The following is a 23,007-nucleotide window of genomic DNA, read 5'->3' as shown; positions in this document are numbered from 1 at the left end:
TGGAAGTCAGAGAGTAAATGACACATGGAAAAGAGAATGGAAGCTTTTAACCATACCAGGCCCCTACATTGATGTGCCCTGCTGGTAGTCATTTGTTTTTTTAGGGTTCAGTAAGAGAATTAGTGTTTGATTACCCTTCATTCAGCTAAATAAGCAGTGTTTCACTTAAAAAACGCTCCATTTCTGACTGATACACTTTTGGTATAAGCGACTAAAGGGTTGAAATTGTGATGTGTTATGGAAGGCCAAGCTTTGTTTGCAAGGGGAGCTTAGCTGGCCCTGTGTAATACATAATTAAATCCAAGAGATGTCTTGAAAAGTCTCCTCTGACATTGAATTGTGCATGTAGGGGCATCTCAACCTTTGTTGCTGGAGAAAGTTGGCAGTATTGGCCCTTCATAAATAGAATCAATATTTTAGAGCTTCTTGATCTAAAAGTTTGATTCCCTTCTGTACAACTAATGAGGAAAAGCATTAATTACAAGATAACACTCAGCCATGATATACATTAAAAAGGATATGAGGATTGGGGTGTACCTTTAAGCACTTCTGGTGCCAGCTAGTGCTCTTCCCCAATTTAGAAGGTTTCTAAGAAACTTAAAATGCATCTAAAAAGTACATTAATGAATAGTGAGGCTGTTGGGGGCATCAGACTGTCCATTTATGTGGCCTGTCCACCTTTTTTTTCAGCGGGTTCATCCTTTTCATCCTCTGTGGCCTGGGGCAGACTTGGCTTATACTGCCCTACAAGTAGCTTGCCAAAATTGCCAAAACAACGCTATGTGAAGCAACCATATTGTTTTTCAGGCAAGTATGAAGTCATGAACACTGCCATTGTGTCTGCAATGTCTGTTAGTTGTGTTCCTTTTTGCAACAAGCTCACTTTCAGCTTCAGTTTTACTTTGCACTCTTTAAATCATCTAAATGTACAGATTCCCAATAGAAGACTGAATTGGCTTTTATATTTGAAAAATAATTGCCCCATGTTAAATAATTCTGTGTCTGCCTACAATACTGCAGAGACTACATGATCAATTTTATTGCTTCATTTCATCCAATGCCATATTTCTTATACCCCCGTGCTGTGATATTGATTGCTGATATACTATAGTATGCAGCTACAATGTTATGCTTCACATCTGCTGTTCTGATCAATGCTGCTCACAATGATGTCAACAGCAATCAAATTTACAGCAAAGGAATAGATGGGGGAGTGAGATTATTGTTGTATTTTAGTTTAATTTGTATTCACCCTCCACTGGTATACATGGTATTGTTACCCTTATCATTGTATGTTCAATTTGTGATTACATATCCCATTTCTAGAAACAAACTAGAATAGAAACAAGATTGTAACAGCAATGTGAGTTGAGACTTAGACTTGTATGTAGGACATCTTACAAAAACAGTCACTAACCTAGATTTAGTAGAGTTGGGCATTTAATGTGTGGACACAGAGTAGACATCTTTAACTAACTAAGGGGTTAGTTGTTGCTGTGTATTGTATTTGGAAATGGGAATGTTTTTTTGAAAGCTAGGAAATGTCTATGAAGGCAAAGCACTGTATATTCATGGATGCACAGATTTACATAGAGACATACTGTACCTGTATTGGACCGCTTCTTTGATGTTTTAAGGCTTCTGCATCTTCCACTGATGGAACTGCTGTTCTCACTCATAGAGTCTTGAGCAGAGGAGCCACTTCCTGTGGCCTCACTGTCCCTCATCATGCTCTCGTAGCCACTGCTTCCACCACTGTGGTAAAAAAGTGCTGTTTTTCCCATAGCTGGGGGTAGCTCTCCACTAAGCACACTGCTGTTGTCACTGCCATGTCCACTACTGCATCGGTGAGGCTTTCGAGGTGGGGTGATTTTGCTATATGGTGAGGGCAAAGTGTGCACAACAGGTTTCTCTTCTCCATGGATGTTGCCATGTTCATCTAAGTCTGAATTTCCATGTGAATGCACACCCCTGCTACTTGTACTTCCCTGGAGCAATTCTGAAATTCTCCCATTTACAGCCCTTAGTGGGAGTTTAGAAGCAAGTCCTGATCCTCGGTTTCTGCTGAGAGACTGGGTGGACCAAGACATGTTTTTTCCATTAGGAGGTAAGCTTGAGCTTCTCCCTACAGACTGTGGAAGAGACTTGGTGGAGAAGCTTAAGGTTTTAGTTGTAGAGGCTGAGAGGCTACGAGCTTTAGGGCTAGCAAGGAGAAGCTTACTTACTGCAGATATCTTTGAGGGGCTGGATTTAGGTGAAGCACCTGCAGATAATGAAGAGTTGGTTGGAGATGACATGGAGCTTCGATTTACACTTCTCCCAGATCTTGGCAAAGTGCTGTCTTTACCAAGAATCATTTTAGAGCTGACTGAGGATAGGCTTCCTGCACGTTCTAAAGATAAGCATTCATAATGACTTCCATTAGATCTTCCAAGTGAATTAGTTCTACTAGCTAACTGTTCAAGTTTGGCACTGAACAACTTACTACTGCTATTGCTTCTAGTGTCCATGTTGAATCCCATTACCTTTCCACTAAGTTCATCTGGAAGACTAGGTAATGAAGACAGTGAATTTTTAGATGGGCTGCTTGAACTGTGCTGAGGGCTAGCTCTATTTCTGTGATCCAGGCTTGATTTCCTGACTGGTGGCAATGGTGGAGTTCCTTTAGGCTTTGTGAGAACACAATGCTTAGGTGAGGCCACTCTTCTCTCTAATGTAGATTTGGAAGCCTGCTGAGCAGAACCAATAATGTTGTTATCAGTGTTATAATTCATATTGTCCTGTTCATCTAGCTTGCAAGACTTTTCTAATAACTTCTGGAGGCTGCCTCTTCTGGAGTAATCACTTAAATGTGTGGGGCTATGTGAAGTTAATGCCATTTCACAACCATCCACTATCCTTTTAAGGTTGTCGGATAATGGTGAGATACTCCCTTCACCACTGCTACTGCTAAATCTATCTGTCATGCTCTGCTTTTTGTTCACATCATGCTCTGGTACACTACTAGAGAGCATAGGCACTTGCCCATTACCAGAACTAGTACTGTCCCTTTTCACATCATCTTCACGTTTAAGCCATGGATCTGCATATACGTTTTCAATTTTACAATCATTGGCATCTTTGTCATCTACAGATGGTGGGATTTTATCAGTTAGGTCTATGTCTGGCAGGCATTCTTTGGACTCCTGGGTTTTAAAAGGACTCACTGCGATGCAAGGATAAACAGTAATATTTGTCTTTAAAGGGATGTAGTTTTCACAGCCATTCAGACTTGAGGTATTTGATATAGTGACTGTGGTTTTCCCTAAAGATGATATTTTACAGCTCTTTATGGGAGAAACATTGCTTTGGCTTTCATTAGCCATTTCTGGGTGGGCCAACAATTTGTCCATTCCCAATTTCTGAGTATTGTTAGTACACATCACACTAATGTTCTGTAATGTGGTTGTAAACTCAGAAAGTGGTGGGTCAGCCAACGCTTCACCATGTCCATAACAAGCCTGGGCAATGAAGCTGTGACAAGACTGTTCACCATCACTTCCTGTGCTCATTTCACTTAACCAGGAACTGATGGAAGAACGCCTGCTACTGCCTTCCTGGCATTTTTCATCCATACCGACCTTTGGAAGAGGCAGGAACTGTGTTATGCTGACTTCTGAAACAGGTGGAGGGTTTGAATAGGTCTCAAGATCCTCGCTAATGCTACTGATAATACTGACTGGTCTAGACCCTGAAGCCAAAGCCTGCACAGAGCAATCACTGTTAAAACTTATGATGCTAGTAGGGCGGCCATTATCGAGAACTCCGCTTATTGTTAACTCTTCAACCAGAGTAAAGACCAACTCATCCTCTCCATTGAGCTCTAGAGGCTGCTGTACAGTGACCATGGTGGTACTAAGAACCTCCTTTTTAGATTCCACTGAATTATTTGGCTGCTGGTCGAGAATTGTGGCTTCTGCAGAAATGCTACTTGAATTTGATAGTGTCTTCTTCATGATCTGAGGGCTCATTCCTACGGGAGGGGTCCGGATTTCTGGTTGGGGAAGAGAATCAGCATTAAGTGATCCAGAGTCTTTATTTCCAGTTTGTGGAGGTGCTGAACAAGGTAGCACTCCCTTCTGTGTGTAGACCTTACACCTCTGAGAGGGGGAACCCGGCGGCTTGTATTCTGAGGTTTTAGAAAGACTGGCTATTCCTAGCCTTGGAGATCCCATTGCTCTTGGCTTTCCTTCCACAAATCCAGAACTATTAAGGCTTTCTCTGCTTCCTTGTAAGCTGCTATTTTGGGTTAACTGGGAAGGTCCATTTTGAGCTCCACAGCTACCAGTAACACTCCTTGGAGAGGATGGGGTAGAAGTATTGGTTACATGCCCAGGAGGTACTGGTGACTGATTTCTTTGAATTTTAAATGATGTGCCAGCCATACCCTCTCTGGTCTCCTTATCTGAATGTTGATTCTCAGAAATATTTTCTTCTTTACTGGATTCTGCAATGTTGTTAGATTCAGGTGCAATACATAAGGCTTTGGTTGTTTGGTCACCACCATACTGAACCGGAACCTCCTCAAATGGGAATCTATTTGTTTCCTCACTACCATCAATGCAGTCCAATCTCTCTTGCAGCTCAGCAAAAGTATTACACTTCAGACAATCCTTCTCTGGCTTGTTAGCAACAGTCTCTACTGAGTCCTCCAGTTTTGATTCATTCTTTGTCTTCTGTAAAACTGGAACTATGGGGACAAAGTCAGGTGGCCCCTCATTATCAGTCAGCTCTTTGTCTGATAAAGCTGTTCCATTAGGGCCAACATAAATAACTGTATCACATGACTGTTCACTGCTCGATGAGTAATCTGGGTCACTGGATAAGCTGAGAAGAGGAAAGTCAGGGTCAACTACATTCCTTGAATGAAATGGTCTCAACTGAGTTGGTCTTCGCATTCGTCCTTCTTCACAAGAGCTCTCTCCTCCAGATGAACTTGACGTGTACTGAAAAACAAAAGTAATTCCAATAAAAGCAAAAATTGGTCCACAGAAATCAAAATTATGAATTGAGCATTTTATTAAAATACAAGGTTTTTTTTGTTTTTTTGTATTAAAATACAAGGTCAGGTTAATGATATGACATCATTGACTGGCAGGTTGCAGCTGGTTGTTAATTGTATCCAGACAAAGTTCATTCATAATCCCTTAGACTGAGTTAAAAATCAGTATGAGTGACTCACACTTCGTACAAATCTGCTTGCAGCATATAATTTTTATTTTTTGTCCAGCTATGTATTAATATTAGCAATTCTCATTTTCATGGTTTTAAAGTTGATATTTTTATTTATCTTGCACTTCCACATTTGTTTGGATTGTCACAGACGATCATTCAAGCGGTATAAGCATGACCGGTATCTAATAATCCAAATATCAATTACTGGGGTGTTTTAGTTGGAAAGTGTTCAGTTTTCATTCCTACACGCTGTTCTCAGCTTTGTAAGAAATCCACTGCTATATCATTGTCTGAATTTACTGCAGAAATGCACTTTATGGACCAGTATCTTGATATTTAGGTGGTTGAGTAGGAGCATAAAAAGAATTGATAAAATTCTATCCCAATAGTTTCAATTCAATAACTCACCCCATTAAGGCTAATTATTTTGGTAAGTAGCAATACTTTTGATTGATAACATTTGGCTTTGTATTAAAGGCTTTTCTCTTCAATGCCTCGCAGTAGAGATAAAACTATAACTTTTTCAGCTACAGTTCTGGAGGCCTTTCCCGAAGTGCATTCTTATTCCCAGTACCCACAATACATCGGTCCTGTTAAAGTTCAGATATCTATTGCAGTATACAAAGTAAAGTTAAAAAATAGAATTGTAGGCTCTAACCCTCACTCATGTGAGGAAACATTTCTCAGCAGTATAAACACAAAAGTAGAAAGCACTACTGGAGTAATGAAAATTTACAGTTTTTCTGTACCAGATCTCATCTTGTTCCGTGTAATCATCATCTACCTTTATTTGTGATATAAATTTGCTCCCCTCATCTAATAAACAATAACGTATTATTATAGACATCAAAAAGCACCAGTGCATTCTCTGTGAATAGAAATTTTCTTCCCCTTATAGTGCAGCATACACTGCCTGCTGACGTCCAACACATTCATCTCATACAAAACAAAGAGTTTCTAACACATGTACACTTTGATCCTATTTCTTCAGTCAAACAATCAGTTGTAGCTCTCGGTGTAATCTAGCACTTGACTGCCAAGAGTCTATTCCTTCACAGTAACCCCTACCTTGGTCTTCTTCTTCTTCATCCTCAGCACACGGGATGCGATCTGTATAGTGGACAAGGTCTCAGCATAGTTGCCCGCAGCAGCCGAAATGTGAGCTATCATTGTAGTGCGGCAGTTCATATTCCCCAAAGACTCCCGGAGCAACATTGTAAGCTTGCTTTCTCTGCAGAAACAAAATGAATTAAGGCTGCATTAGTGAACCATGTTTCACATGTACTGACTTCAGAAGCCTGAAGTTTTTTTTTTCTGCCCTAATGGCATGTTAATCAGTATCATACTGCAGACTTGATATTGTGTTTGGTGATGGGATAAGACAGGTCAGTAACATATACTTCATGGGATTTAACCTGTAATATGACCAGATGAACTCATATAGTACCGGCCCCTCGGAAATTTATATATATATATATATATATATATATAAGATACATGATTAACCAACTTAGGGAATCTCGGTAGTTTGTGCTTTTATTTAATATTTACTTCAGATTTATCTATTAAGTACCTAAGATAATTTTAACAAAATTATAATAACAACAAAACATCTTGTAAATGCAATACGGATGGCATTGTGGGAATTCATAATGAGGGGATTATTTAATCATAATTTAATAATAAAATTATTTAATTTACTAGCCATAACTACAGTTGAGAATGAAACATGCAGTGGCATTCCTAGGATTTGTGAGGCCAAATGCAAAATTATTTCTGGGTCAGTTTTTATTTATTTACTTTTATTATATAAAACTTTTTTCCATATTTAAATGTTCTAGAGATACTATACCCTAGAGATCTAGACAGAACTTCCCATTATGATATCACCAAGGGTTCTCTCTTAGTATTTATTTATGTTATTTATTAATATTTATTAAAGTGATACTAAATTGTTTGCGTGACTTTTTTTCTACATTTGCTTCCCTTCATTCTGAGATCTTTGCTTGCTGATCACTCTGCAGCCTAGCTTTCCTAATCACACTCATGATCGGCTCATGATTCTGTTACACGGAAGTTCAGGCATTCAAAGGGACCGTCCAGACATCACGTTCACTTTAACCCTTTCAGTACCTAATACCCTAATGACTGGATTTTTTTACAATGTTTGTTAAGCCATAATTCCTCTTTTCTATATTTGATGAACACACAAAAAATATACATCATTTTGTTTAGGACAAGTAGGGACTTCTTTTTACATTGTAGAAATGCATAAAACATCATTATTAGTGATAAACCTACACTGGGTACCAGTGACATATTTTCTTTTGTGTCTTCCTTAAGCCAACAGCCTCAGCGTCCCTCTCCGCAGTCGGCATCCCAAGTACAATAAAATGACATTATATCCCAGCACCTTTTAATGAAGTCCACAGCACAAGTATATATATATATATAGCATCCATAACATAAGTAAGATGGATCAACGATCTCCTATGTAATTGGCCCATTGTGTAGCGGGACACCCGGGGGGGCTTGATCATCGAGAGGGTGATCTGCCCTCTGGTTTTGTACCAGGGTGACTGTACTGTTGTTTTTATGTTCAAGAGGGCTACATCTATCCTATACATATTACCCCATGTAGCGGCACCATTATTCCCAATCTGTAGGCAGGAAGTCAGCGATGCTGAGACAGAGTCCAGGCTGCCTCTGCAAAATAGTCAAGTCGTGTGTACATATGTCCTAAGAGGCATCTTGCTGCCTTTGTTATGGTCATTACTGTCCGTCTATAGGGGACTGAAGGGGTTAATGCATATGATAGCTGTGCTGTCCCTTTACATTTTCATGATGCCCCCCTTGGAAATGCATTCTGCAGAATTCCCCCATGCATTTGCCCCTTTGCCTGCCCTCAACAATGTCCTCCACCACAAAGCAGCCAAAGTCAGCCAATCAGTGTCAAGAATTGTCAAAGCAGAGCTGCAGATTCTATTTCAGGTAAGTACTTTATTTATTGTAGTAACAGTAAACTGACGCTGTAAGTGCGTGTAATTGTAACAGTGCTTTTTGTGCCAGCTCTTATACCGTAGCTGTCTGTAATTGAGCCGGGTTGTGATCAAAGTAAGGATCATTTGCACATTATTCCCCACGTGTGTGTAAATTTACCATCAAATACCCTTTCTCATTTCATATACAAGATTATATTCTGGAATGGATGGTTTTCCAGTTTGCAGTCTTTAGGGGAATATACAATGTCAAGAAAAGGCATCACAGTATGGGAAAGGGCAGAGAAACATAGAACTTGACTTTCGTGTTAATCATACTGATGTACGTATGTATGTACTATAAGTATAAATACATTTTAAAAGGGGCATAAATGTGGCAATGGATTAAAATAAAGAACCCTATACATTTATTGACTAGAGATCTATAATAATAAATGTGAACATTAATGTCCTTAATGTCTTTTTTTCCAAATGTATTTAAAATACTATGCCCTCTGCCTTTTAACACCATCTGTTTTCAACCATTTGCAGCCCGAAGGCCAGAGATCATTAGCTTTTAACATAATGGCCTCATGAACACATGAGAACATGTTTTTTTAATGGTCTAAGGAAACCGAGAACATGGAATTGCCTATTGTGTTTTAATATTTTAATTAAGCCTTTGTTCTTTGAGGTGTGTATGCAATGCATACATGCCAAAATAATTATATAACTAAGTTTATCCTTTACTTCACTGTAGCTCTATTTATATGCATAATATAATAAAAACACAGGTTTGCCCTTTATCATACTTCCCAAACGTCCTTCATGCTATAATATCTCTCTTTTCAAGGAGCTCAGGATGGCTGATGAGTATGAGTGTAGTTATTAATTGGTCATAAAGTGTTGGAAAAGCCCTCATCCCAAAAAACTAAACTAAAGTCCCTTAATCAAACATGTCCTTCACATGTAGTTTCTTTTGCACTGTAGCTCTCTTAAGGAACTGTGGTAGGACATTCCCATTCATGGGCATCTGCAGAAGTAGGCAAGATGGCCCACTGGAAAACCAGTAAATTCTCTGACTAGGCTTCACTCGCATAGGGGTAAGCACTTGGAGGGCCCTGCAGGATCTCCCTGAAATTACTGTTACTTCAGATCTCTTTCTGTCCTTTGCTGTGTCCTGGGCTGGGAATGGAGGAGAAAGTGGGTAGTGGAGTGGACATGGCCGAATGCTGTTCCCCTGTCCATAGAAGAAGAAGAATTTAGGTAGAAAGTGACACAGGGAATTTGGAAAGCAAAGCTTCACCCGAAGACTCAGTGTCAAACACAAAGAGGTCCCAGGTATGCAAACTAGCTGAGTGATAGTCAAGTGAATGAGGTCAAGCTGCCATTTTTAACCATTTTGTCATAAGGAGTCTTATGCTACATCTGAATCAACACATCGGATAATGCTGGTTTGTGATGAATAGGAATCTCACATTAAACCCTCTGGGGCATTTTAAGAGGCAGTCAGTAATTACTTTTATCCACATCTCTACAACTAGATTCTAAGGGCTGCGCCTACCTTTTTCATGTTATTTTAAGTTCTGTTTCCTCAAAGAAAGGGACCTCCAAATGAATTTTAATATGACACAGGTAATTACAGCATACAGTCGCAGTAATACGTACGTTCATTTCATTTAACTCTTAAACCATAATTTTAGTACATTATGCAAATAAACCTTAGCAGATCTGTTATTTTATTTTTACTGGTAAATGTTGAACAACATCAAAAATTGTGGCATATTTTAAGAAGCTTTTCCAGCTTTCATGGCAGCAACCTATTAGTGCATGTTTTTCCATCACATGCCAATCAAGTGTTCCCTGTAATAATTATGAATTAGACAAAATTTAGCATGGATTTAAAATGATATCTTTAACAGTACTAGGAATGCTGCGTTTAGTTACCGAGGTGTTAAATTCAGAAGAGTAGGTGGACAGCACCTTTTATAGGGAACAGAATCCATCTAATTTCTGTGAACAGGAAGTTAAGACAGCTGCTCCAACGGTACAGAAAACATGAAAATGTGACTAATTTGCTTAAGGTTTAGTGAAGCGTTCCCCAATGTTAATTTATTCTGTTTAGATCAAAAGGAATGCGCAACTTTAATAGTCTATCTACAACATAAGAAGAGCCTGGGGCAAAAGATAGTATGATTTGACAAGCAAGTACGACAACTGAGAAAGGTGGGTTATCAGTAGTGGGCAAAGTATTAGATTAGAAATCAGGAAACGTGGGAGAAATACTTGTACGATATACAATGTTGTATATGGAACCTGGAAGCCATTCTTCTTCATTCCCAAGGGATCCTTGAACTCAATAAGAGGTTGTTAAATATAATGTACATTGTATACAGCCCCTGAAGGCTGAGTGACTGGGAACAAAACATAGGCACTGTACTTCATGAGCTGCAATATGTTATTATTAATCATAAAATGGATTTTGTAACAGAGAATGTTGAATTTGTGACTAACATAAATGTTCACCATGTTAAAGGTGGTTTTCCACTATGCAAAGTGTTAACTTCAGCAATGGACATTAATAGCACCTTTAAACATGGATGGGACAATAATTTATTGTTTAGTTTCATCACAATGTAAATAAGGAAAAAACCCAGTACCACTGATACTAAAGTCAGAAAACTGCTTAGGTCTTCAAAACATCCCTGCCTGACCATATATTTATATCCAGGACCAAGTAACTAATTATGGTCAAATATAATGCATTTTCCTATGGATTATAATGCCCAGGGCCAGACCAAAAAGGGCCAGCTACTACAGTTTCTCCCTAAAGGTCCACTATTTAATAAATATGAAGATGAACAGTATTTGCCTTTACAGAACATCATGTCTCCGTTGCTTCAACGCCAAAAGACTCTTTAGAATGAAGCTATCACTTAGTGGAATCAGTAATTCTCCATGTGAATGTAAAACATAAAAAGGGGTCTACCCAGGTCGAGAGAAATAAGGTTTGTTATGAGGCTAATGCTTTTATTTGTATAGGGTGACTGGTGATTGCAAACTACTCTTCAGCCTCCAAACTGAACCGTGGACTAATCTGCATTTGTTTGCGGAGATGAAAGTCTCTGCGTAATTGAACTTAAACCATGTGGGAAGCAGGTGAGAATTTATTGCCGGATACTCCGACTGAAGGTTTGTCAATGCGTAATATAGCACTTTAATGAACAGAGCACAAACTCATTTGTATGCAAAATCTCTGCTAATGCCCAATTGAACTCTAATGAAGTCATATTTGAGAGGTAACAGAGCATCTCTACTACAGCGTTGCATATACAGTATGCGTGTGAATTCAGCGTCCTAAGGACTCTAATTATGCAGGTAATTCATTCAAGACAGAAATATTTAAATACTTAAACAGATTTAATAATGTACAGGAGGGACGATTATTTCAAAGAAAGAGAAACGTTAGAACATGCGGTTGTAATCAAAAACCTGAGGGATAGGCATATGCTTATTGTGAATCTAAGACGAGACCAAGGACGATTTTTACATGGTTCGTATTTTGCTGTCATGTTCTGTTTCTCTGAAATTTGTATTTGTTTCTTGCATTTATGTTGCAGTTTAAGGGGCTGCTGGATTTTTGAAGATAGATTCAGCAGTCATGAGTTGGTCAGGACTAGAGGCGGGGAGCCAGTGGTGGTTTGGAACAAGACCAGCTTTTCTCTGAATGAGACTAACTTAAAAAACAATATATTAGAAGAATTTGTGCCATCAGAGCCATATCAGAGCCATATTAACACACTATATCATTCAAAACAATCACTCATTCTTTTTTAATTGGTCAACACTATTTAGATACAGGATCCAAAATGTGAAATAAATGCAGGGTGATCAGATGTCAGTCCACTTATTCAGTATTTACAAATGTCCTCTGAATCATTATCAATCACAAGGGTAAAATACAGTTCAAAAGTATCTCGGTATTTCTGCTCTAACGGTTGCAAAAAGTACATTAGTGTAGACAATTATCTGTCCCTTGATGCCTATTAGTCTTGTCCCCAAAATAGTTGTTTTGTTTTAATGCATTTTGGAGTCACTTTTGCATGGGCTTCCATTCATCATTTAACTGCACAGATAAGGATCAGTGTTCAGGTAGTATCCATTTAATTGGCCTAAACTTCTACCAGCTAGTACTAGAATGAAAGTGAACAAAGCACTTCCCGCTTTTAGTAGAGGCAGCTGGTGATGTAGTTAATTGAGCAGAAGTCTCATGTTCTAACAGTAACATCCATCTCTTTAGAGTTCTTTAGAGGTACACTCCAGCCACATATGTACTTAAATGCATATAGCATTTAGCTGGACGTGTCCTTTTAATTCATATTTTTTTTAAATCCATATTCACAGAGGCATTTATCAGAATCCTCCCTACACATCTGCTCTGTTTTTCTGCTCCCCTGGGTTTTACCCGGTCATCTTAGTGAAACGGTCGCAATGTAATAAAACATGAATAATTGTACATATATTTTGAACGTTGACTAGCCAATAAAGAATATGAAATACAGTGATCTTGCTGTCCCGTAAAGCTGTATAGGACTGCTTTAAGTGTCAACAGGGGAAAGTCCCCAGTAAATAAGGATGGCATTTACTGCATCTACAAGATTATAAATTATATATTCTTATTATGTCTTGTCCTTTATTTATAGATCAAAATTGCTCCACTTTGTAGCACATAGTTTATTCTAAAACATCAAAGAATATCAACCGCGGAAACAAAAAGGAGGCCCTATACAGTGACACATATATTGTTATTAATGATAATATATTTCAAAAAAGTTAATGTCATATTAGATCATTTGCCTCTATAGGGATGAAAGGGGGAGTATCAGACCACTAATGGATGGCACAGGGAAAATGAAAGCAATTAGCAATGATAGTTGTTACAAAAGTACTGCTGTGTATGTCAGATTAAATGTATATAACCAGAAAAACAACAACTTTGAATTGTTTTAGCAAATGCCGGAAATAAACTGAAATTTATTTTTTTACATGTTAACCACATGTTTGGGCTACGTCGTTCCCAAAAACCTGGAGCTTTTTGGCATTTTTACCATTTGCATATTTAACTTTTCTCATTTTTAGCATGCCCCTGCCCGTCATTTTAGTATACCCCCATGTGTGTACATTAACGTATGGTGTTAAGGTTTTCACTATTTTATCAATTCTTTATTAAATGCATTATGATTAGAGGCATACCCAACATTAACACACACAATGGGTGTAGGGCATGTATCTAAGAGGAAAATGAAAAATGCTTAAAGTGAAGCAGTATCTTTTTCACGTAGTGTTAGAGTGTGTGTGTTAGTGTATGATGTTAGCATCCATGTGCATGAGCATGTGGTTTTAGCATGTGAGTCTGTTAATGTATAGTGTTTAAGTGTATGTAATTGTATGGTGTTAGCATGAGTGGGTGTTAGTTTTTGGTGTTAGCACGTGTGTGTGGTTGTCAGTGAATGGTGTCATCGTGAGTGTGTGTGCCAGCATATGGTGTCAGGGGTGAGCCTAGGGTTAGTGGCGCCTTGGAGATGGCGAGAAGGAGCAGGAGAAAGAGTGTGTGTGTATTTGAGTGTACAGTGTTAGAAAGAGTTTGTATGCTAGTATGTATGCTTGTTATGAGGGGCCCAAAGAAATACTGCAGCCAGGCACCACTAACCCGGAATGCCACTGGGACCAGGTATATGGGGGGGCACTTGATATGGAACAGTGTCTGAACCTCTGTATCATAGCAGAGAACATATTTTTTTCTTGCCAGGCAACTGATCCATGTACAGATTAACTGCCAACAAGCAGACACACATTTTTCCCCACTACTGATGACATAATAGCAAGCAGGCTTATTAGGCTACCTGTTCGTTGATTTCTTTTTGAAACTACTATGTGACACTTTAAGGAACTGCTGATCAGAAAGATTCTCTGTACTACAATCCGGGCCTCTCGTTCAATGTAAACATGAGGCTTACAGGATGTCTTGCGTTTATATATATATATATATAATTGCACTAGACTTAAAATTTTGGGACCTCAACAATGGTTTCCATAGAAACCATTAACTTATCTTAGGTGTAAGGGCAGAAGAGGTTAAAATTGGTTATCTATGTGTGCATAAATTATTTTATTGGGTCCAAGCTACAACTAATTCAAATATAAAGCACAACCAATATTTTTTTTTTACTAAAAAACAAAAGTGTTGCCTAGCAACTGGACTCCTCGTGGTTTTGCATGTAGTTTTGCTTACTAAAAATCTTGCAGCAGGCGTCCATTAAATATCAATGTATACACGGTACTGTAACATAAATGTGTATCTGCAAGATGTAAGATATTTTATTCTAAAGCTAAAATTTACATCTTAAAGCATATAGGCATATACTACAAGTCTGCTTTTCCACGAAGTAAACATTATTGGTAGAATCTATGCAATCTATGAAAATAGTTTTCTTTTAATGGGTAGATTTGGGCTCAAAAATGTTTTACTAAACTCTATGTAGCACCCAGTGGTTCCAACTCTAATATGTAATGTTCAAATTTTTAGGATTTTTTAAATGTAACCACTTCCTGCTGAACTTGCGGTAGAAGGTTGAGGAGGTAGAACGGCCATTTTTTAAGAGGTCATGAAGCCAGCTATGTTTACTTCACAGTCCGTATTTATCTGCAAATCAGCCAACATGTCACTGTGAAATCTTACACAGTTATCCATTGGCCAGAAAACATAGCGTTTATCATTGGAGAGCTGGCAGCCTTCTATCTGCAGGGCAAGCCAAATATCCCAGTTATATGGCATTTTAAACCCGACCAAACACATACTATGCTCTACCAGAGCCAGGCTGATGATTAAAATCTATCCTGGCACTTTAAGGTCAGCAGCCGCTAAATAATGTAGACACAGCCGCCTCCTGGATACACAAGGCCGCATGCCATGCTCTTAACACTCTTGCAGCGCACAACCTTGTGTATCCAGCTGGTGGTTGCACACTGAAGGACTGGATCTGTTGGAAGAATGGCAGTAAACATTTGCCTGGGTTGCCTGATGGCGGGTCCGGGGCCTGCACGCTACCCAGTGCTATGCAGTAGGCAATGTACCGGAAGCCCATACGTGTAGCAAGCTACCTTAGACCCTCTCGTACAATGCTAAACTTTGCTTAAAAATGTGCACCTTAAATATACATGATATAGATTTAATGTAACCTTTCTAGTATATTGATCATGTATATGCAAATGTAATGGGATTTTAATTGATCTGGGATCTTGGACAGGATCAGTGCCAGATTAAGACCTACAGAGGAGCATTGGCACACACACACACACACACATTTGTGTGTATATACCGTATTTGCTCGATTATAAGACGAGGTTTTTTCCAGAGCAAATGCTCTGAAAAATACCCCTCGTCTTATAATCGGGGTCGTCTTCTAATCAGACCCCAAAAAAATGGCTGGGGCCATGCTGCTTACCGGTCGCGAGCAGCGTCTCTTCCGTTAGAAGCAGGAGGACAGGAAGCTTGTAGCTTCCTCATAGAACTCTATCTCCCCCTCCCTCCTCTGGGGGCGGGGCCAGAGAAGTTGCTGGTACAGCCGGTCCCCTGCAGAAGTCTTCGAGTGAGAGATCTGCAGTTCAGGTAAGGGGGTGGGGGAGGGTTTTTGGGTAAGTATGTGTGATTAATGTGTGAAGTATGTGTGATTAATGGAATGAATGAGTATTTAAATGTTTGTGAATGTGTTTTTGTGTGTGATAGCATGGATGTGTAAGGGGGGTGGGGGTTGTAGCATGGCATAGGGAGGCTGTAATCCCACTACTATCATCCCCAGGTTCCAGCATGTACTGGCTGCCTTGGCTTGATAGGAGTGTGATTGCTGTTAGCAGCAATCACACTCCTATCAAGCCAAGGCAGCCAGTACATGCTGGGTTAAAAGGCGTATCATGGGGCTGAGTGGCATATAGGGGGTTAAAATGCATTTCTGGACCTCCAGAAATGCTTTTTAACCCCCTATATGCCACTCAGCCCCATGATATGCATATATACCTCCAGAAATGCATTTTAACCCCCTATATGCCACTCAGCCCCATGATATGCCTTTTAACCCCCTATATGCCAGAGTGGCATATAGGGGTATAAGGCATATCATGGGGCAGAGTGGCAAATAGGGGGGTATAAAGCATTTCTGGGGGCAGAGTGGCATAACTGGGGGGGGCAGGTTGGCAAATAAAAGGAAATTTAAAAAATATATTTACATGAATTAATATTTACTGGTAAAACTTTTTTTCCTATAGGGTCGTCTTATATTCAGGCTTTTTGTTTTTTTCCTAAATTAATATTTTGATTTTGGGGGGTCGTCTTATAATCGGGGTCGTCTTATAATCAAGCAAATACGGTATATATATTTTATATATATATATATATATATTTATAATCAGATCTGCCTACAAGATACACTGTAGAGCTGAATTATTCATGAATGTACCAGGGAGTGTGAGAATTTTGGGGCCCCTAGGGAAGTGCATAGTTGATAATTTGGGCAGAATATTGGTGCGTTTTAGCTGAGTATTTGAACAGTTACAGCAACTGCTGTGTTTCTCCTTTACTAAGGCCATTATTCACAATATCAGGCATGATTTGCCACTTTTTTTGCTAGAACATTTTCTAAAACACAGCATACTAAAAAGTCAGGATTGAGTGGGCCGGCTTTAATCAGAGAGTTCTGAACACGTACTAATGAATTCACACTCTCCTGCAGATTTTCACTGCAAGACACTGATGAAGAAAAATGAGAACTTATCATAGGCTCTACGTGTGCCATTTTCTATGTTTTTTTTCCCTGAAGTCGTGCAGCATAATATGCATTGACCTGTCATCGGTGACAAATGAAGGTGTTTGTTTTTATTTTTGCCTAATAAGACAAACGCCATGGAAAATGAATAAAAACTAAATCCTCTGAATTGTTTTACTTAAATGATTACAGTGTTACAACTTAAGCAGCAAAAAATAGAAGGTAATTTAGCTCTACAGCACTGAAAGTTTATGCTTTATTTAGAGGGAATTCTGCAGAATCTAATCTCGGCCTCTTCGTTTTCACAGTCCCTATAGTAAAGACTCTAAGTACTGACCCAATTTATTCATGACTCAAGCCGAGTGGTTTTGATCTCTGTAATGGTGATTGTATATATTTTGAATTATAAAATATGCCATTTCTAGATCCAACACTTCCTGTTACCTTCTAAGCATTCTAATCTAGAGTGTTCGCTAAATCACCGTTCTGTTAAGAGTGTACTTTATGAGGGCAATTATACAGTAGAACAATTCAATGTCACCAAAGGTCGCTTACTTGTATGGAATGTGCTTGCTTCCATTGACCAGCGCAAGAATGACATTTCCGAGAGCCGATAGTGACAGACATAACCCAGCGCCTCCATCTCTGTTCTTGCTCAGTGCTTTGACACAACTCCCCAAATCAATAAGATGCAATCGGCTACGACCTCCAGACACTGCCATGAAGAGGAACAAAAAAAAAGAGAAAAATGGTAAACTGATTATCCTTTGAAGGCTGATGAAAGGTCATTAATTCTGCTGGTATATATTGATAAAGTAGGGTTCAATTCTTGACCTTTTAAGGCAGAAACATTCAAGAATGCAAAACACTTTTTCATTGGGAATGTTTCATGTCAAACATTTGCCACACAAAACTGTTTGCATTACCAGTTCACAGTTTGAAGACTCTCCACTAAAATTAGCTTTGTCACTTTAATGATGTAAAAAAAATATAATTATAATAATTATGGCAATTTGTTCCTTTCAGGTTAAGGTATCTTATTCTTTTCATCATACATCATTAATGTAATAAAAAAGAATATAAATCCAAAGTATTTACTGTTATATATTTGATTGTTGTTCTAATATGTTTTGGTTAGTCTAGAGAAGTTACTTTCCTAATTATTATTGTTGCTTTGCCTACAATGTAATGACATTCCGAATAATTCATTGTAGTTTAACAGGAAGCCATTGGCTGCCTCTTAATACTATTAGCTGATGGCTGTTTGGATGTACTGTGATAAAATAATTAGAAAATGAATAATTGCAACCGTAATAGTATGTCTAACTCTGAAGATACCCTTCCATATTTATAACTTCAAAATGTCTACATTTATGTTATTTGCATCTAATGATCCAACACCCTACTCCATACAATGTAATAAATACAGCCACTGCCGACTACATAAAATGGTCATTTGATATATACATTGCAACAACAGTTTATCAGCAAAATAATACACTATTTTTGTCAGCTTTCCAGCAAGACACAATGTGCTGACATGTGCATTGTTATCTGTGTAAAATATATATATATTTTTTATAAAAATATAATTTTAACATTATATATCTATCTATCTGTAATAAAATTATACAAAATATTTTGTTTGCAATTATTGTATTAATGAATCAGGGTTTACAAAGGTTTTCCTTGCGTTTAATTTACAAACCATACAAAGCGTATATCTGTTCTATGTGAGCTTACACTGTGATTTACTTCTATTGGTAAATTACCTATTTGCACCATTATATATTTTCTGCATACAACCACTCTGGCAGTTCAGTAGCACATAATGACTGGTGATGGAGCGGTTGTGAAACGAGTCAAGGCAAAAAAAAATGTTTCCATAGCAACCCCGTCTATATTGTACAGAGCATTAGATAATGATTTTGGTGCTTATGGCATGGAGAATAAGGTGGCTTTTCTAAGGTTACAAGGAGGGAAGGAATGAAGCCAGGAACTTTTTCACGCACACAGACATACACTGTACAAGCCTTTTATCTCTCACTTCCAGATACACTTTTCATTAGATTAGACTGTAGGTTTAGTATTGAATAGTGACTGGGTTAGAAATTAACATTATCGTTAATAATGCAAGCTGGAGAAGATGGATTGAGCCAAAATGTGTAAATTTGCCTAATTAGAGAAGGACAAATAAATAATGTCCGGGGACTGACCATTCAATTAAAAAGTGACAAATTGCTGCGTTTCACAATGGTTTTCCCAACCACCTGCCTTGGCTACCATACTAAGAGCATTACCCAGCAGGAGATATATTGTATCATTCCGCAGCTCATACAATATTAATTAGTTAAACCTACAATTCCATGTCAAGCATAAAGTGCAGCCAATTGCAAAAACCAAGCTGAGGCTCAGACCCTGTGGGTATTTGGAAGCTTCCAAAACTAAACCTAGTGTCTGTTTGCTAATTTTACAGTTTTAGAGATTAGAATGAAAGCCTAAATGTAAGTGTTCTCACGCATTTGTCTATTCTGTTTTAGAGGCAGCGCAGGCAGACATTTTTTCTGCCTGTTCTTCCAAATGAGTATTCATAGTTGGATTAGTCTGATAAAAACCTAACCCCTTAACCAATCTAGAAATGCTTCTAAATACCAAACTTGTATTGGTTTAACAGTTTCTAGATTTGAAAAAAAGGTGTGATGTAATCCCCCAAAACAGACCATCATCTTTCAATGCCAGTTCAGAGTGATGTTAATTTACTCAGTGGTAAATTAATTTGTTTATGTAGAAGCACCACTTCTTGGTAAGGCCATTGGCGTTTTTACGGTGGTCTCTGTCCTAGTCCTAGCCCATGGCAGCTCCCCTACCTTTACAGTTCTTATTTATTATATTATGGACAATTGGTGACCATGTGATGAATACGTTCCATATGATAATACAGAAACAATTCTTGATTTTTCTTTTAAAATACATTTTGTATATTTTAATAATATGATTGGAAATATAATTTCCTTTGTTGTAGGTTTTAGGGCAACTTTTGAATGCAGAAAAACCATGCAGATGTAGCCTGCCTTACAAGCATTCTAGGCCTCTGTGTGCTGAGGTGTAAGAAAATTTCTCTGCTAACCAAACCTATGTAGAGGTGACCTAGTGATCTACATTCTCTGACTACTATATGTTTAGGTGCTAACAGGGGTTAAAATAATAATAAACTACACTTACTCATGCATAGTGGACACCAGAGACTGGCCAGAGAAAGGTATTCTGAGAAGGGGTTTTCTGGGTTTGCCAGAGGTGGCGATAATAAATATGAACCAGTGAGCCCTCAGAGGCCGCTAGAGGGATACTGCAACATATCTTTTCTTAAACATATTTGTGATCGTAAGTATTGTGTTCCTTGGTATATGCCTTTTTACCATTACCATCACTTGTACTTGAGATGAGGCCCCTTCTTCATATCGTTGCTTAAGGCCCCTAAAATCATAGAACCCCTCCTGTAGCCCCCACACACAGAAATTACTTGTTACTTGGACCTTCAACAGGCTAGTCATACCATTAGTGGAACCTCTGCATAGTTTTAAGACTTTACTTTTGTTTTACTTTAATTAAAATTTAGTTTAATTTGTGTACCACTAAGCAACATGTAACGCTCTACCTAGAAACCTGAACTGAATTCTAATTCCAAGGAATGGACGTGGACAGTCCTGATTTAGTGGACCTCGTAAGACTGCTGAGCCTGGATCCTTAAACACATGCAATTATCTGAGGTTCATAATGTTTATTTTTTAGTAATATAGAGAACTGACCGAGCTCACTGACTAGGTTGCTTGACGTCAGGAATACAAGCAGGCCTTTCTTAATCCAGTGAATGTGTTATTCTTATATGAAAAATCAGTACTTACTTCCTCCTTTTCCACTTTTTTCCATGCGATACTGGTAAATGTGCAAAGTAAAAAGCATGTGCGAGTTTCTGTGGTCGTCCTCATCACAGTCCCTTTGGCTGCTCCTGCGTGAAGCAATAGCGGCATCCAGAAAGAATGCTGCTTTCTCTGCAGTGGGAGCCCGAAGCTCACTCTGGTTCTGGAGCTAAAGACGGAGAGAATTCTGGGTAGAACACTTCAATGGCTCAGACAATCTCTTGGGATCCATATTAACAGTAATTGGCATTACTTGTCTAATAGATTTAAGTCATGCTTTATGTATCATTTACAGTAAAGCAAAAACTGCTCATTTGTATTTTAGTGTCCTTGTAGCATAGGATAAGTTTACCTGAACAAATATAACTTTCAACATGTTTAAAGTCATTATCACTGCGAAAAAATTTCACATTTTAACATTATTATGGTAATATGTCATTTCACATCTTAGGTCTCACAGGTGTATCTATTCTGTGGACAAGGTTCTGTTTACCTGCATGCCACATATAGGGTCCTCGCACAGATAAACTCCAGGTGACTGTCCGTCCTGTAGACTACCCGTAGCCACTTCAGACAGTAGGTCTCTCAGATTCTCTTCTTTCCCCCACACTTCAACTGCTGACACTCTGACCGAGAAACGGGCTCCTGTTTTTTCCTTCCGTTCATTAATCAACTTAAAGAGCCATGAAATAGCACAAGGGATGATACCAAGATTCTGCATGGAATCATCCTTGCCAATCATAGTGTAGGACTTCCCTGCAGGCAAACATTATCGTGAGGACCGTATATTCAACCGAAAATACTTTTTTCAAGTGGTTTTAACACTGTATTTGTACATAAATTATGTAATATGGACAACTGAGTACAAGCAGAGTCTTGGTATGTGTATTACCCTCAATGTTTACTAAAAAAAAAAGCCATTTTGATGAATGGAGTACTTAAACTAATGTTTAAAAGCAACACCCACACAAAATATGGATCGTTTAAAAAGAACATTGCACTGATCTATACATATGCATAGAACATGTCTATGTCTGACACAATCTTGGAACTAACTTATCTGCATGGCTGAGTTTGAAATCCTTATCTTCTCTGTCATGCATAAAAAAAAACACTTGACTTGGAATGAAAACTGGAGACAGTGATATCATCCTAGTTTTGAGAAAGTTATACTATTGAACTCTAGGTGTCAAATAATACATGGCAATTTAAGATGAGCCATGAACACCATCAGGCAGCCTAAAAGGGAAAGGGACAGAGGCAGCTCCTACAGAAACAAAATGGTGTCATTCTTAACTTCCTGGGAATTTTTGGGATGTGACAACATAAAGGACTCACATATTTACCAAATTGTGAGCTTGCATTACAGCTGAAGATTTCAGCTCCAAATTCACTATGTATTATTAACTATCAAGTTTAACCTGGTAGATACTTCAGTAGAAATGACCAGACTGACAGATTTAAGTCTACCCACTACATGGGAAGATCATTACATGTCCAATTTTAGTTATAAAAACATGTCAAAAATGGTAGAAATACTGAATTTAACAATAATAAACAAAAAACAAACACGTTCAGAAAAAAAGTCTATAAGATTGTATTAGCTCAAATATATCCAGATGCCAATGATAAAGCCAAGGAACCCAACGACTGATTGGTTATATGTGGATTACGTGTAGTAGTCAGGGCCGGCCCGACAATGGAGCGGAGTGGGGCAACCGCTCCAGGCGGCACTTTTGAAGGGGCGGCACTTTTTTTTTTTTTTTTTAAAGCGAAAGAGAGAGAAAGGGGCGCCGAGTGGTGTTCGCTTACCAAGCTGTCAGTACCCGCTCGGCGCCCCTCTCTCCTCTGCGGCGAGTCTCCCTGTTCGGTCTCGGTGCCGGCTTGTAATGCTGAGTGCCGGAAGATTTCCGGGGCTCAGCATTACAAGCCGGCAACGAGACCGAACAGGGAGACTCGCCGCAGGACTGCTGAAAGGTAAGTACAAGGGGGGGGGGGTTAAGGGTAGATAATAGGGAGGGAGAGGAAGGGTAGATAATCGGGGGGGGGCTGCAGGGACGGAGGGAGAGGAAGGGGGGG

The 23,007-nt window shown here is 38.7% G+C and overlaps 1 protein-coding gene across 1 annotated transcript in view; it reads right to left on the bottom strand.

Annotated features, from left to right (window-relative positions):
* The window catches only part of KIF26B (kinesin family member 26B), a 155,498-nt gene that overhangs the window by 8,656 nt on the left and 123,835 nt on the right, over positions 1-23,007 (bottom strand). Inside the window, exons 8-12 of the mRNA XM_053458789.1 lie at positions 21,422-21,684; positions 20,914-21,097; positions 17,567-17,726; positions 6,283-6,445; positions 1,607-4,985 (exon numbers count right to left, since the gene is read on the bottom strand). Coding sequence (XP_053314764.1) covers positions 1,607-4,985; positions 6,283-6,445; positions 17,567-17,726; positions 20,914-21,097; positions 21,422-21,684 — 4,149 coding nt within the window. The remainder of the gene's footprint in view (positions 1-1,606; positions 4,986-6,282; positions 6,446-17,566; positions 17,727-20,913; positions 21,098-21,421; positions 21,685-23,007) is intronic.

This window comes from Spea bombifrons, chromosome 3 (assembly GCF_027358695.1).
Source record: "Spea bombifrons isolate aSpeBom1 chromosome 3, aSpeBom1.2.pri, whole genome shotgun sequence".
Lineage (NCBI taxonomy): Eukaryota > Metazoa > Chordata > Amphibia > Anura > Pelobatidae > Spea > Spea bombifrons.
The sequence above is the reverse complement of the archived record's forward strand: the minus strand, read 5'-3'. Positions and strand labels throughout refer to the sequence as shown.